We start from the raw sequence: 15,388 nt of genomic DNA on the forward strand, positions 1-15,388 counted from the left end.
CAATGTGCCTATCAGCACCATAAAGACACAGCTCACACAGCCAAAAGTAACCTTCACTTAAACTTTTCAAGCAGCACACGATCCAGGTCTGTAAGTCTACCTTCCCTTCAGAGACAATGTCAAGCAAAATAAAAATGATACAACATCCCAGAAGCAATACAATACAGTATCACTGTGCCAAGGCACATACAAATGAAGGCTTTACCTGGGCAAGTAACAATGCTGAAACTATGGTGGACCATTTCTGGCAAACCACATAAAGATTTGAACCAGCTAAGTAATTATTAGGCCCAGTCTAAAGTTAAATATGTGTCTTTATATTCAAATTAACAATTTATCAAAGCTAAAACCATTGAGCTCATGTAATACATTTCCTCAGGGATCTGATGCTGGGCTCTCTAACCTGCTGGGAGGCCGTGAATGTTGAGTACTTGGCTCCCAAGATAACTTTTCTTCTTTGGTTTTCCGAGACAGGGTTTCTCTGTGTATCCCTGGCTGTCCTGGAACCCACTCTGTAGACCAGGCTGGCCTCCAACTCAGAAATCCACCTGCCTCTGCCTCCCAAGTGCTGGGATTAAAGGTGTGCACCACCACTGCCAAGCTAACTTTTCTAATTAGGACAAGATTCAAACTTATTTTGCGTGTGGCTTTAATGTTGATTTAGTTTTCTAATGTAGAATACATAGCCTATAAATATGAACACTGGGTTAAGGGACATTTACTACAGCAAGGTTTTTCCAGTTGGCACAATGTTTTCCCATGATGCTTAAATCAGTACATCATCCCATGGGGGATGTGGGAGAGGAGACAAATTTTAAATATGCTTCTACAAGGAAAAAAAAAAGGCAAAACATTCCTCAACTGTACTCATTTCTGCCTGCTTCATACACATGAAGAGCTCAGCCACCATGCCTGAAGAGAATCTATGGTATCTACAGTCCAGATAAAGAACACTATCCATAGTTTAGCCTCTTTCTGCCCAGAATTACAACCATAGACATTAAAATGGAGCTCTCAGATCTGAAAATGTCTTTATTTTTTAGAAAATGGATTCCAGGAAGGTTAAAAAGCAATACCAGAGGGCATAGGTGCAGAACTGAATGTAGTCATTCAAAGCATCCAAGTAAGAATATGGCAATATAAATATCCAAAAAAGCATCTCTTAGGTCTCCAAAACAAAATGTGTAAGTAATTCCTAACTAGTGAGCAGTATAGCATTTCCTAGACGGGAGAAACAGTTAACATTAAAGTCTTGAAAGCCTTCTCCTTGGTTAATTACATGTAGACAGTTTGCCTTTGATCAAATTCCTTTAAACATGGATAACAGTATTACACAGGTCCACTGTTAAAACAGACAACATGTTGCAAATTACTTGTGGTATAATGTGTTCCAACAAAGCTTAGAAAATAAAGACGTCGAGTTGGCTTTGGACTAAGTTTAATAGTCATCTCCTCTGCTGACAACTTCTTTACAGGTTGGACGCAACAGTATGGTGTGTTCAAACTGTGCTGTGTATGATCCTTTAATGTCACACAATGGTGGGTATGGATCTACAATGCCCAAGTCACACAGATTCTTCAGAGCCATTAAGTATTTACTTTCTCCCAAGCGATCCAGCCACCTTCGGCAGAAGGCAAGGGTACCAAAGTTTTCATTGATGACATTTAACAAGTGTTTTGTTCTTGGAAGCCTAAGAGGAGAAAAGTGAAGACAATTGGCAAAAAAGTTAACTAACCAATTTAACAAGCTGTGCCTGTACCTGGAGCCTAAAACCTGGAGTTTAAAAACATTTATTGTTCTTTCACTAATAGTAAGAGGTATGTACTGGTCCAAAGACGTGGCTGACTATGAAACATGCTGAAGATCACCTTATGTGTGCTAAGTTCCTGGACCGATCGAGTATCATAGAAGTTCCTTTTCATACAAGTTCACAGGTGACCACCTGTGAAAGCATGAATCCTACCTCTAATCAACCTCTGTAATAAGTAAAAACCAATGACAAGTGGGATAGGACATTTATTTACCAACAGGAAAAGCAGCATAATCCCAAACCTAGGAATGCCAGGAAATAATTACATCATCATCAGAAACTGGATTTGAATACTTACCTCTCCATCATTTTCAAGCCAGGGTAAAATTAACAGAGTAATTCTTTTGCTTTACTACAGAAACCAAATAACTCACTGATAAGACTGCAGACCCTGACGTTTACAAATACACCACCTGTCTCACCTTATTGGCACATGTCCCACGTCAAAATTTTTCATGTAGTGTGAACATTCCATGTCGTCATGAACCACGCCCTTCCCCGTGCTCCCAAAGGTCTCAATGGCATACACCTCTCCTTCCTTCAAAAACACGTAAGGAGCAAAGGGGGGGAAAGCAATTCAGAACTAATAAACTTCCCATGAAATAAAGCAGTAACGAAACATACTTCCCACCATCCCTCAGCCTGGTGGCCTGTCTCCTTGGCACCTCTGACCACTGGATAGCCCTTATCAAAATACAGGTTTTACATGGGTGGAGAGTACCCCAATGCTTCCTAAAGACACTGGCACTAAGGACATTCTTAATAAATTTTTATGCTGGGTAAATAGTACATTGACAGCTCCAGTTTTCATAAGCACAGCAAAATATGAATATGAATTGTAAGCTTATTTTGTTCAGTATTTATTTTGATGGGCGTTAGTTAAGTCTATAGAGATGGGCTGGGGCTGAGGCAGACTGACAGTATGCCTTTGTTAGCGGGGCTACTCACATACCTCCATTCTTGTAGCTTCCCCTCCTTTCACAATGGGCACTGTTTTTCCAGCGTGAATTCTATATGGCCCAATCGAATGTCCATTTAAGTTACGTATGGGTTTCACTGTCATAATAAAGAAGTAATTATTGTTCAGAATCTCTCCTTGTACAGGCTTTAAGTGTTTATATCAAAGGAAGACAGTAAGTCAGAGTGCTGGTACACACTTTTAAATCCCAGTACTTGAGAGACAGAGGCAGGTGAATCTGAGTTCAAAACTAACCTAGTCTACACCTAGTGAGTTCTAGGCTAGCCAGGACTACATAGTGAGTCCCTATTCTAGAAAGAAATAAAGGGGGAAGAGGGTGGAGGGAAGGAAAGAAAAAGAGAAAAAGAAAAGATAAGGCTCTCATAGAGACAAAATAAAAAGTAGCTTATTAAGTGTGAAATAAGGCTGGAGGAGTCAACTGTTAGAGAACATACTGCTCTTTCAGTTAACCCCAGCACTCACACCAGGTGGCTCACAACAAGCCCCAGAGGATTCAATGCCTGCTGGCCTCCAGTTGCCCCATGCTCATCTGCATAAACATGCAGTCTGTCTGTCTGTCTCTGTCTCTCTCTCATACACACACACACACACACACACACACACACACACACACACACACACAATCATTTTAAAATTACCAAAGAGAATGTTAAGGGAGGAATGGAAGGAAAAATAAATTGTAAGGGATGGATACCATATAGAAATAAGAACCTTAAGGACAAAAAATATGACTATAAAACTAAAGATAATGTGAAGGTTGAGGGCACTGTCAAACGAATCTTAAATTTAGATTTTACTATTATTTCAAATGCTACAAAAACAAAATCTAAACTCAATTTCCTGCAACAAATGAATAAAATCACACAATAGAATATTACTCAAAAATTGAAACAGAAAGCAAGAAATACTTTAACAAGTGGAATAAGCAACAGAATGATTAAGACTTAGAGACATATAAACTACAGGCTTCCATGTGTGCACAGGCGCAAACCAGACACACAACTGCTACTTAAGAAGAAGTAATTAGTAAAGAAGAGAAATCGCTGCTGCAACTGGAAGTGGGCAAGAGGGTGCTAGTGTTGCATGCCCCCTAAAGTTCCTGTTTCGAAGGTGGCCCCAGTGCAGAGGAGTTGGGAGGTACAACAGTGGTTCTCACTGCTCAACAGAAGCCATTACAGAGCACAAAAAAGCACAGTAAGAGCACCAGGGCTGGAAAGCTCCTAAGACTGCTCTCACAGGACCAAGTTACCTAACTTCAACTGAAAAGTTAATTTTTATGCTTTGTGTATTTCAATGTTAACCATGTTCCATAATATTAAAAGGCTTAGAAAATCTAGCTCTGTAGTATTTGATACTACAGAGTATCAATAAGAAGCCACCTTTCAAGAACAGAATTGCATATCAAGATTTAGCGAAGCAGGCTAGGGAAGTGGCTCAGCAGTTAAGAGCTCTGACTATTCTTCCGAAGGTCCTGAGCACAAATCCCAGCAACCACATGGTGGCTCACAACTATCCATAATGAGATCTGACTCCCTCTTCTGGTGTGTCTGGAGAAAGCTACAGTGTACTTAGATATAATAATAAACCTTAAAAAAAAAAAAGATTTTGAAAAGCCAAAAAGTTAGCAATGAAGTAATATTACAAGTTTAGTGGGGTAACCTAAGAAAAATATTAATTAAAAATTTTAAATAAAACTACTTATAATCAGCTAAATGTATTTTAAAACTAATACAGCATTACTCTAAGTCTTAGCAAAGTATCCCCAAAGCCAACTGAAGAATGTTTTCATCTCTCTCTAGGTAGGTGGGTCAGATGGTAGAGTGCAAGTTCCAGTTTCGATCATAGTAGCACATGCACCAGGCTAGGGGCAAACACATGTAAGCACTCAGCAGGTGGAGGCAGGTGCATCAGTTGAAGTCACCCTCAACATTCAGTTTCAAGGCCACTGTGGGAAAGGAAGACCCAGTCTCTAAAACATTAAAGGTTCTTTTTAACCATTTTATTTACTTGGACTTAAGAAGATTCAGCTGATTTCTCCATTTTGTTATGCATACAATGTCTTTGTCAATTTACTTCCCCCAACTTTGTGATGTTTAGAACAGCATTAGAGAAAGGAGGACTGTGGCCAGCAAATGAGCAGAAAGACCTGTGGTTGAGGACCACCCTGGCAGCATGAATGCCAAGCACCAGAAAGCACAAGTGATCCTAGGAGAAACCTAAAGCAGCAGCAGAAAGAGACTAAAGGGCAGACTAGGAAGTAACTGGCTTCCAAATTCTCAATTTGATTCAAAAGAAACAAATAGGAGAATCTATTTGATAAATGTTTGGAAGATGGCCCCAGTGCAGAGGAGTTGGGAGGTACAACAGTGGTTCTCACTGCTCAACAGAAGCCATTACAGAGCATAAAAAACTGAATAAATAAATGAGACTCTGGCCTCTCTCTCATCCTTAATGTCTCACAGAGCTCAGTTCAACTTCAGATGGCATAGGATATATTTCCCATATCTCTTCTTCTTAGCTCCTAAGTACCTCAGACATGGCTTCCAGACAGCTTCCACAGTGCTGTCTCTACACACTCTGCAGCTGACCCAAAGACTTATTTAAAGGGCCATACCTTGATATGTCTTCCCGTCTATTTCTACTTCATAGGATTCCATAACTTCTTGAATGGCCTCACCGACATCACAAAGACGAACGTCAATCCCAGCACACTAAAAAACAATATATATTTTTTAAAGTGCAAACTTTTATAATGGTTTAACATTTTCCAATAAAGGACAATCAGAAAAGCTAGTTTGTACAAATTAAAAATAAAATGCCATGCAAAGGATGTTAAAATAAACACATAACAAGATTAGACCCAATTTTTCTTTGCCTGTAAGAAGTTACCAGTGTCGTTTACTTTAGAGAAATATAAGGAATACAATAAATTATGATGGTCTGGAAAGATGGCTCAGCAGGTTAAGAATACTTTCTCCTATTGCAGAGGAAACCTTGTTTTGTAAGCAGAACCCACATGACAGCTAACAACTCTAACTCCAGTTCCAGGGGATTTGATACCCTCATCTGGCCCCCAAGGGCACTGCATACCTGGGGTGTACTTAATGCAGGAAAAAATACTCATACACATAAGCATTTATACTCAGTAATACCAGGAATTGTTGCCTAGACAAAAATGCACTAGTAGAGTTGATAGTTTCATACTAATAGTTGTGGGAAACTTGGAGTTTGCCATCTTAAAACCTCTAGGGAAATCAATCCCCACCTTATGTAATGACTATGATGATTCTCAGTAGCAGTGCCCAACCACCAGAGGGATAAGAAAATATAAGTCAGACATAGAGGTCTATGCCTGGAGTTCTATACACTCCAAAGATGGAAGGAGAAAGGAAGCCTGAGCCCAAGTTAGAGGCAGCCAAGGCAACATAATCTCACACGCGCGCGCACACACACACACACACACACACACATGATTTATTCCTGGAATACAAAGGCAGTTCAGCAAATATGACATTAATATAAACACACATTATGAGGGAAAGGCACAAATAATTTCAATTGGATATACATTTAGAATAGAATTTTTAATATAATGGCTTAATAAGAATAGAAAAACTCCCCTCGAAAGAAAAGCCACAGAGAAAGCACAAAGCCTACACCAAATATGGCTGTTGAAACGTTTGCTTTAAGTCAGAAACAAGGTAAAAGAGTTGCCGGTTTTGCTCAACACAACTGAATGTTCTATCCAGAACGATTAAGAAAACAAAAAACAAATTGCAAACAAATTGAAAAGTAAGAAAAAATAACCTCTCAAACAGGTGACAGTTGCAGGTGATCTCTGAAGAGTATACAACAGGGGTTGTCAGAGCAGTGGTTCTCAACCTTCCCAAAGCTGAGACACTTTACTACTACTGTTCCTCAATGTGGTGATCCCCAACCATAACATGATTTTCATTGCTACTGTTATGAAGCATAATGTAAAATCTGATATGCGACCCTGTGAAAGTATCATTCAACCCTCAAAGGTGTCCAAAGTCACAGGCTGAGACTCACTGGGCTACAGTGACACCCAGCAGTTCAGAACCCTAAGCACAGGTAACCACAGGTAAGCACAGGTAACCACCTAGCACCCATAGATGGCTACAAACATGTTATTCCAGTTCCGGGGGATCCAACCTCTTGTTGGATTCTGAGGGCACTGTACATACATGGGACACAGACATGCATACAGGCAAAATACTCATCCATACCCCAACCCCCAACTATAAAACTCTCACAGCAAACAGGCAAAATCCTCATGAAACTGGATCTGGCTCAGTGGTTAAGAGCACTGACAGCAGTTAAGGTCCTGAGTTCAAATCCCAGCAACCACATGGTGGCTAGCGCACCATCATTATGATGGTGTGCAAGCCACCTTCTGGTGTGCCGTCTTCTGGTGTGCCTGAAGACAGCTACAGTGTACTTACACATAATAATAAATAAACCTTTGGGCTGGAGCAAGCGGGGCCAAAGCGAGCAGAGATTCTAAGTTCAATTTCCAACAAAGGAGTTGATGTATATATGTAAACAAATGTACAGGTGGGTAAACTGTAACAGATAGAAAAGTGAACCAAACCTAAATACTAGGGGATAAGAAAGGACTGAAACTGAATACAGCCAATGAGCATGAGTTAACCCAGGCAACTGGTACAGGAATGTGAATGGAGAGATGTGGCTGCTGTGGCCATGCAGACCCGCCACACACCTTTAATCCTCCTGGTGGGAACACAGACATTCCTTTATTCCCAAACAATGAAGGTAAAGTCTGTTTGTAAAAGGAAGCACCCATGTTTGAAAGTGAGACCAAGTTGAGTGGCAGATAATGAATCAACAGATTTGTCAATTCTCGAGAGAGAAGGAAAGGGAGGCTACTTAACGGAGGGAGGGCGTGCGTGCGTGCGTGTGTGTGTGTGTGTGTGTATTTTTCATGTATAAACTTCAATGAGAAGCCCTATGGCATCCTTTCTGAGTGGTTAGTCAAACTGTACTGAAATTAATCAAGTTGCATAGTTTTTGGGTCTGTTTAATTACAGTGTAATGACTTTTATTTGCAACTTAAAAAAAAGGTACTGAATAGGTAATAGGGCAAGCCCTCAATGAATTAGGACATGGAAGAGATACTTCTCACACCAGGGGACTGCAAGTCACAATTTACAGACACTATCTCACACCTATGAGGATGACTACAAACCGAAGAAAATACACAGACATTAGGAAATGAGTGAGTCGTAAAGACAGAGCAAGTGCTGAAGCTGCCCTGCCCACTGCTGATGGAAATGTAGATGGAGCAGGATAGTCAGTGTGAACGTGCAGCAGCTCTCTATGAATACACAATGCAATGCAAGATGGTGACAGCTATGGAGTATGTACCCTAAGACAAAATGTGAGGGAAAGGGGAGTGCTTCAGGGACCACCACATAAACTTTGGGGGGCAGTGAAAATCCTGCCAAACCCACAGAATGTATAAACTAGAGTGAACCCTAATGCAAACTGTGACCTTTAATGTTGTGACGTGTCAATGCTGATCAACTCTGAAAACTACTTTGGTGGAGACACCAGCAGTGAACATGTTTGTATGGGGCAATTTCCCTATCTTCTGCTCAGTTCTGCTACGAACATAAAACTGTTCTAAAAACAAAATACCAACAAAAAAGTAACAATAATAAAAATAAACAGCCAATTTTACAGGCAATATAAATTACCTCAAAACTCCACAGACCTTAAAACAATCTATGAGAGTATTCAGAATTATGTTGTTAAATAGTGCTTATAGCACACATACCTTTATTCCAGTATTAGTGGCATCCTTTACAGCTTTTAACAATATGTCATATTTGGGATTAAAAGTAACAGTAAAAGCACAATCGATTATTCTACCTGAAAGAGAAAAAAATTCACTTTTAAGTTTTCTAAACTGTTAAATGATTTGCTTCCTTTACAGAACTTCCTCTGTTAAACTTGCTAGTTAAAAAGAGAACCATGGACTCAAAGGAAGGCAGTATACCAAGAGATTATTTAGAATCAAAAAGGTCAAAAGTAGCAGCTCCTTAATGACTCAGAATAAAATTTGTACTATGAGTTACTATACATTGCTCCCTCTCAGACAAACCAATAAACAGAAACATAAAGCAGCAGAGAAAATGCAGTTCTAAAGCCCTCAACAGTGCCACTCACCCATTTCAGCCATAGCTTAAAATCTCAAGTAAATGCTCAATCTAAAATCACTTTCTTGCCTGTTAAGTAATACTCACAAGGTACTTTAGACATTAGTTTAGGGAAATTTCAAAAAATAATATATATATACTGACCAAACAAGCTCTACAAATACAATTGTTTGTCCTTTAAAGTCTCATGTATTCCAGCCTGGCCTCAACTCACTAAGTAGCCTAAGATGACCATGAACTCATACCCATTTTCTTTTTTAAAAGACAGTGCTGAGCTGGGCAGTGGTGGTGCATAAAAGACAGTGCTTCACTATATAGCTCTGGCTGACCTTGCTATGGAGGTCAGATAGGCCTTGACCTCACAGTGGACACCACCAAACCTGTACCTTTTTTGTGTTTTAAAAGAAACAAGGCTTTGCTGTGTGTGGCCTTGGCTATTCTAGACTCTGTTGAGCTACATACCCAGCCATGGCCAAATACTTTGTAATTGAGTATACCATGTACAAACAATGATCTAAATGGGAAAAAATGTATAATCACATGAAACAAAAGAAATGTCAATATTCAAATAGTTTTCAGTTTAAGTAGGATGCTTCAAACCTCAAGCAAACAAACCTCTACCCCAGTACAACTTTACAGAAAGGGAGACAAGAACAAAGCTTGGCATTTAGTATTCACAGTTCCATCTACTGCTTACAAAAGGCATCCTGCTAGCCCAGGAGGCATGGCTGGGTGGAAGAGATTATCCCAGACTCACCACTTATATGTGTTCCAAAGTCTATCTTACAGATGTCATCGTACTGTAAGACTGTCGTGTCACCAGCATTGGGAGTGTAATGGGCAGCACAGTTGTTGAGAGAACACCCAGTGGGAAACGCCAGGCCTGCATTTAACCCATTTTCCTTTATTAGCTTTCGGGAACAGTCTTCCAACTTCTCACTGAAACAGGACAAAGGAATTGTTTTCAGATCCATACCTTGAAAACTGGCTACGTTCTGGAAATGACACAAATACTTCTGAAGATGAGCAGCTCTCCAATGAAAAGTTCATCCGTAAGAGACAAGGAAATGCTGCCACCCAAGCTCAAGAAAGCACTCTACCCTCAACTTCACTTACCAACAAATTTGTAAGTTTCAACTTACACCAAATTTAAGCTGCTGCCGCAAGCTGCATGCCATGTACACGGGTACACACACATGTACATTTTACCTTTAAGTACCTGGGTGCTCTGCCTGCATGTGTGTCTATGTACCGCCTGCATGCCTAGTGCTGAAAGAGGCCAGAACAAAGCATCAGATCTCCTCCTCAGTTACAAACAACATGTGGGAGCTGGAAATTTCACCCAGGACCTCTTGAAAAGCAGCCAGTGTTCTCTTCACCACTGAACCATCTCTCTGGTCTCATGGTGTGTATTTTAAAAATTATTTAAATAAGAGAATTATCTTCTCTGCTAATCATTTCACAAGGTAAGAAGAATAATTTGACTAGTTTCCTTACTACATTACATTTTGTGTATAGATACTGTAAGAATTCCTATTTCTGCCAGGCAGTGGTGGCATATGCCTTTAATCCCAGCACTTGGGAGGCAGAGGCAGGTGGATTTCTGAGTTTGAGGCCAGCCTGGTCTACAGAATGAGTTTCAGGACAGCCAGGGCTACAAAGAGAAACCCTGTCTCAAAAAAACAAAACAAACAAACAAAAAAACAAACAAAAAGAATTCCTATTTCTAAGCTGGAGAAATAGCTCAGTGCTTAAGAGTACTGACTGCTCTTCCACAGGTCCTGAGTTCAATTCCCAGCAACCACACGGTGGCTCACAACCATCTGTAATGGGATCCAATGCTGTCATTCTGGTGTTTCTGAGGACAGTGATGGTATACTAAATAAAATCTTTAAAAAAATTCCTATCTCTTAATATGAATCGCTAGTAGTAAATAAATTTCCAGAGAGAAAATTAGTCACTACTGTATACAAGTACACCCAAATAAAAATGTACACAAAAGAGCATGCCTAATGTGCAAATGTATGCATGCTTCACAGTTCTTTCCTTGTACAAGAACAATAGCTGAGGAAACAGAGAATCTCTACTTAAGATAAAGAATTTTACTAGCAAAAGACTAATAACAGTCAATTTTAACTACGAAGCTAGTTAGGACCAAAATGGACACCTTCCCTGACTCCTTAAAAAGACAGGGTCCACTAAAATAGCCCTGGCTGGTTGGGATTCACCATGTGGACCACAATGACCTACCCCCTTCTGTAGGAGTAAAGCTGTGAAACACCATGCCCAATCCAAACTTTTTTTATAAATGTTTTACAAAAACATGTTCCTCTTACCAGATTTCTATCATTGTCATCCCAGGCTTGATCCAGCTCATGACATATTTCCTAACTTGCCGATGTGCTTCCGCAGCTTCTCGGAAGTCATTCCAAATCTCCTCACTAGCCTGGTCTAGGGCCTTTTTTTCTTCACTTGTGGTTCTCCAAGCAGCTGTTCGCCTTTGGAATAGGCACAGCATAGTATGAGTCATTAACAAAACTTCACAAGAATATTAAAAGCTGAGAGAGATTAAAAAATACACAAAGCAATGTAAAACATTGCAAATATATTTTCAGTTTTTATACATTTAACAAATTTTTTTAAATATTCAAAGCCACGTGCTTACAATTAATCCAACTTAACATGAAACCTGTCTAAAAGATTATTAGAGGAAACAAAACCCTCAAGTTCAGATTTCATTCATAACCAGAAGGACTAATAATTTCCTACTAACAGAAAATGGCAAAGAGAACCAGAAATATGAGAATTCAAAATGAAGCAGGTATTGTTTGGAGGTGAGATCACCCTTGCTTAAAAGAGCCATCAAAGGAGTATGACCGCTAACAATAAAGCAGCACCTTCCCAGATCATTTGGGGAACTGGTTCCAGAAACACCTCTAATCCCTCCATTCTGTGGACAACAAGACTGCAAGTCCCTGGTATCAAATGCCTTTACACTTATATAGAATCCATTCGTAAATCCCCCCCAGACTCTTTAAAACTCCTAACACATTGTAAATGCTGCCTCAGTGTGAAGTTGTACTGTTTTTTGTTGTTGTTGTTGTTTTGTTATTTTTGGTTTTTTGAGACAGGGTTTCTCTGTATAGCCCTGGCTGTCCTGAACTCACTCTGTAGACCAGGCTGTCCTCGAACTCAGAAATCCGCCTTGTCTCTGCCTCCCAAGTGCTGGGATTAAAGGCGTGTGCCACCACTGCCTGGCTCAGTTGTACTGTTTTAAAAAGTCTAACGCTTATAAAAAATTTTCTGCACAAGTTAAGTATGGGACTCATACCTATAATCCCAGGCCTTAGTAAGCTGAGGCAGGAAGATTACCACAAATCTAAGACCAACCAGGAATACAGTAAGTTCCAAGCTTAGCCTGAGGTACACGGTAAGATCCCACATCAAAAACAAAAACAAAACAAAAAACAAACAAACACTGCCTAAGTCTGCATCTTCTAGGTGAGATTTATCTTTAGGTGGTGGTGTGGGGGGGGAAGGGGCGCTCTTGAAACTCTAGCTTTGTGTAGGTTTTCAGAGCCTTTGCTGCCTCCAGTCAAAGGTTCTCCTCCCCCGTGATCTACCCCCCCCCCCCCCCCCCACAACTCTTTCTCAGGGTCATTCCACACCCTCATTGTTCTATGGGTTTGTATGCATGCCGTAGACAAGATGAGCCCTGGTTCACAAGGAGACCCAGCCTGACAGATTCTTATATCTAGTATCTAACAATCTGTATGCTCTACCTCCAATATGCTGCATATTTAGTACCTAGTAATGAAAGCCACTGACAACCAAGCAGCATGTTTTCAAAAACTATTTTAGAATAAATTAGCTTGAGAAATTAGTTATAATTTTCACATATTCTTTTGTTCTTGTTGTGACAGAATATCACTATGTAGGCCGGGCAGTGGTGGCGCACGCCTTTAATCCCAGCACTTGGGAGGCAGAGGCAGGCGGATCTCTAAGTTCGAGGCCAGCCTGGTCTACAGAGTGAGCTCCAGGACAGCCAGGGCTACACAGAGAAACCCTGTCTCAAAAAAACAAAAAAAAAAAAAAAAAAAAAAAAAAAAAAAGAATATCACTATGTAGCTAGCCCTGGCTATTCTGAAACTCAGTATATAGATCAAGCTGGCCGGCCTTGAACTCAGAGATTTACCCTCCTTTGCCTTTCAAGTGCTAGGATTAAAGCCATTTGCCGCCATGTCTAGCTTACTTTTATTCTTTTATCTTTGTAACTTTACATGCATCAGTGTTTGGCTGCATTTAAGTTTCTGTACCTCTTGTGTGCCTGGTGCCCAGAGGCCAAAAGATGGTGTCAGATCCTCTGAAACTGTGTTATAGACAGGTGTAAGATGCCATGTGAATGCTGGGAATTAAACCTGGGTCCAGCCAGAGTGCTCTTGAGCACTAAGCCATCTCTCCCTTCTAGTTCTAGACATTCTTACATTGCTGCAGAACAGAGTACAACTCAGTAGCACTAGCTCACTGAAGTTACAAAAGTTAGTCTTTCAAGGATTTACTTGTTTCTGTCTCTACAACTAGTGATTCAGCAGACTACAGTCTGCAAATAAATCCACCCTGGTGCCTGCTTTGTAAATAACACTGTATTGCAACATAGCTATATATATTTGTTTACATACAGTCTATAGCTTTATCTGTGTTTGTGTGCATATGTAAGGTCGGAGGTCAACATCAGGCATCTTCCTCTATCTATGGCTCTCACTAGAACTGAAGCTTAGAAACCGAGAACAACCACTAGCCCCAGGGATCTTCCTTCTGGGCCCCAAAGCACTGGAATTATAAGCATACGCCACGTCTGACTTCTTACATAGTACTTGGGATCCACACTCAGGTCTTCATGACTACACGGGTCTGACTGAAGGGCCTTGCATGTACTAGGAAAGAGCTCTTCCTGAGCAACAAGGCCAGTCCTCCAGATTCTTTCATAATACAAAAACACTAACACTCAAGGCTGAATACTATATGACCCATCACAGGTTACAACTGCTCTAAAGCAAAGGCTTTTAAGTCAACAAACACCTCAAAGTGCCTCAAGTCTTCACCTGCTGCTACTGTCAAGCTTCTTGCTGCTGCTGCCGCAACACCGAGTACCCCAAACTTCCTACAAAGGCCCAAAGGAAATGGCCCACTTCCTCTGGCATTCAACAGAAACTTCCTAGGCTTATCTTTCTGTTTGGAAATATATGCTATATATCTACTGGTATGACCAAATAAAACACATGAAAGTCAGGTTTAGTTTATTAGAGCAGCACACACACACACAAAATACCTTAAAAACCTTACTAGAAATGGTTATTGTATGTAATTTCATCTTTGATATTTCCTCAATTCTTATCCTCATCTCTCACCTCTCAAGTACAGCTATGTATCATCATGCCCAATTTTAACCATGCTGGGGAAAAAAACAGGGATTTGCTTACAAGGCAGGCATTCTACCAACTGAGCTACATCCCTAATATTTCTTTTAATGTCTTGCCATCTTAACAGTGGACATACTGGACAGGAAAATAAAAATAAAAATAAAAAGACTAAAGGTAAAAACAAAACAAAAAAAACAACCCCAACAACAAACAAAACTCAGGAGTAATGAGCGGCACAGTCCTGTAATCCTAGCAGAGGCAGGAGGATCTCTTTGAGTTCAAAGCCAGCTCCACATTAAAACCCTGAGTCCCAAGTGAACAAAGTAAGTAAGTAAATATCATATAAAAGATCAAAGGTGTCTAATACCAATTTGAAGCAGTTACTTTATTTTGTTGTTATTATTGTTTGAAATTCACTCTGTAGACCAGGCTGGCCTCAAACTCAGATCCGCCTGCCTCTGCCTCCCAAGTGTATGAGTACCACACCTGACATTATTTTTGAATCCAGTATATGGAAACTTAAAAGCTAGTTCCATTTGCATTTAAGACACTATATCACATATGCTTTTACCCTCAAAATAACTAAAATATGAACGTAAGCAAGATTCCCATCTCTGAGAACTGGTCAAGAGTAAATCACAGTTTAAATCTTCAACTAGGAATAAAGTATAATTAATCCTGTTGGGTAAGAACACTTGTTTTCTGGGAAAATATTAATAAATGTCAAGGGAGTGTTTTAATTAGAATGTTACTATTCTGTACTTTTCATTGTAGCGGACTGACAGAACACAACCATCACTGGCTATTAGGATAACTCAATGGGAATGGCTGAAACAAAAGATCCACAGATTACCTGGGAACTACAAAAGAAAAAGTTATCTTTAAAAAAAAAATCTGCTTGGCATTATGGCATACAAGTATTGATACAAAGCAGTTAGGAAACAGAGGCAGGCAGGTTTCTCAGTGAGTTCAAGA

The 15,388-nt window shown here is 40.1% G+C and overlaps 1 protein-coding gene across 2 annotated transcripts in view; it reads right to left on the minus strand.

Annotated features, from left to right (window-relative positions):
• Positions 1-644: 644 nt before the first annotated feature.
• Positions 645-15,388, minus strand: part of Metap2 (methionyl aminopeptidase 2) — a 28,770-nt gene continuing 14,026 nt past the window's right edge. Inside the window, exons 5-11 of one of the 2 annotated variants that reach the window (XM_031348921.1) lie at positions 11,330-11,491; positions 9,751-9,932; positions 8,612-8,706; positions 5,405-5,501; positions 2,764-2,867; positions 2,234-2,349; positions 645-1,691 (exon numbers count right to left, since the gene is read on the minus strand). In XM_031348921.1, coding sequence (XP_031204781.1) covers positions 1,439-1,691; positions 2,234-2,349; positions 2,764-2,867; positions 5,405-5,501; positions 8,612-8,706; positions 9,751-9,932; positions 11,330-11,491 — 1,009 coding nt within the window. In that variant the 3' untranslated portion in view covers positions 645-1,438. The remainder of the gene's footprint in view (positions 1,692-2,233; positions 2,350-2,763; positions 2,868-5,404; positions 5,502-8,611; positions 8,707-9,750; positions 9,933-11,329; positions 11,492-15,388) is intronic. The other variant, XM_031348920.1, reaches the window with a different exon arrangement.

This window comes from Mastomys coucha, unplaced genomic scaffold (assembly GCF_008632895.1).
Source record: "Mastomys coucha isolate ucsf_1 unplaced genomic scaffold, UCSF_Mcou_1 pScaffold4, whole genome shotgun sequence".
NCBI lineage: Eukaryota > Metazoa > Chordata > Mammalia > Rodentia > Muridae > Mastomys > Mastomys coucha.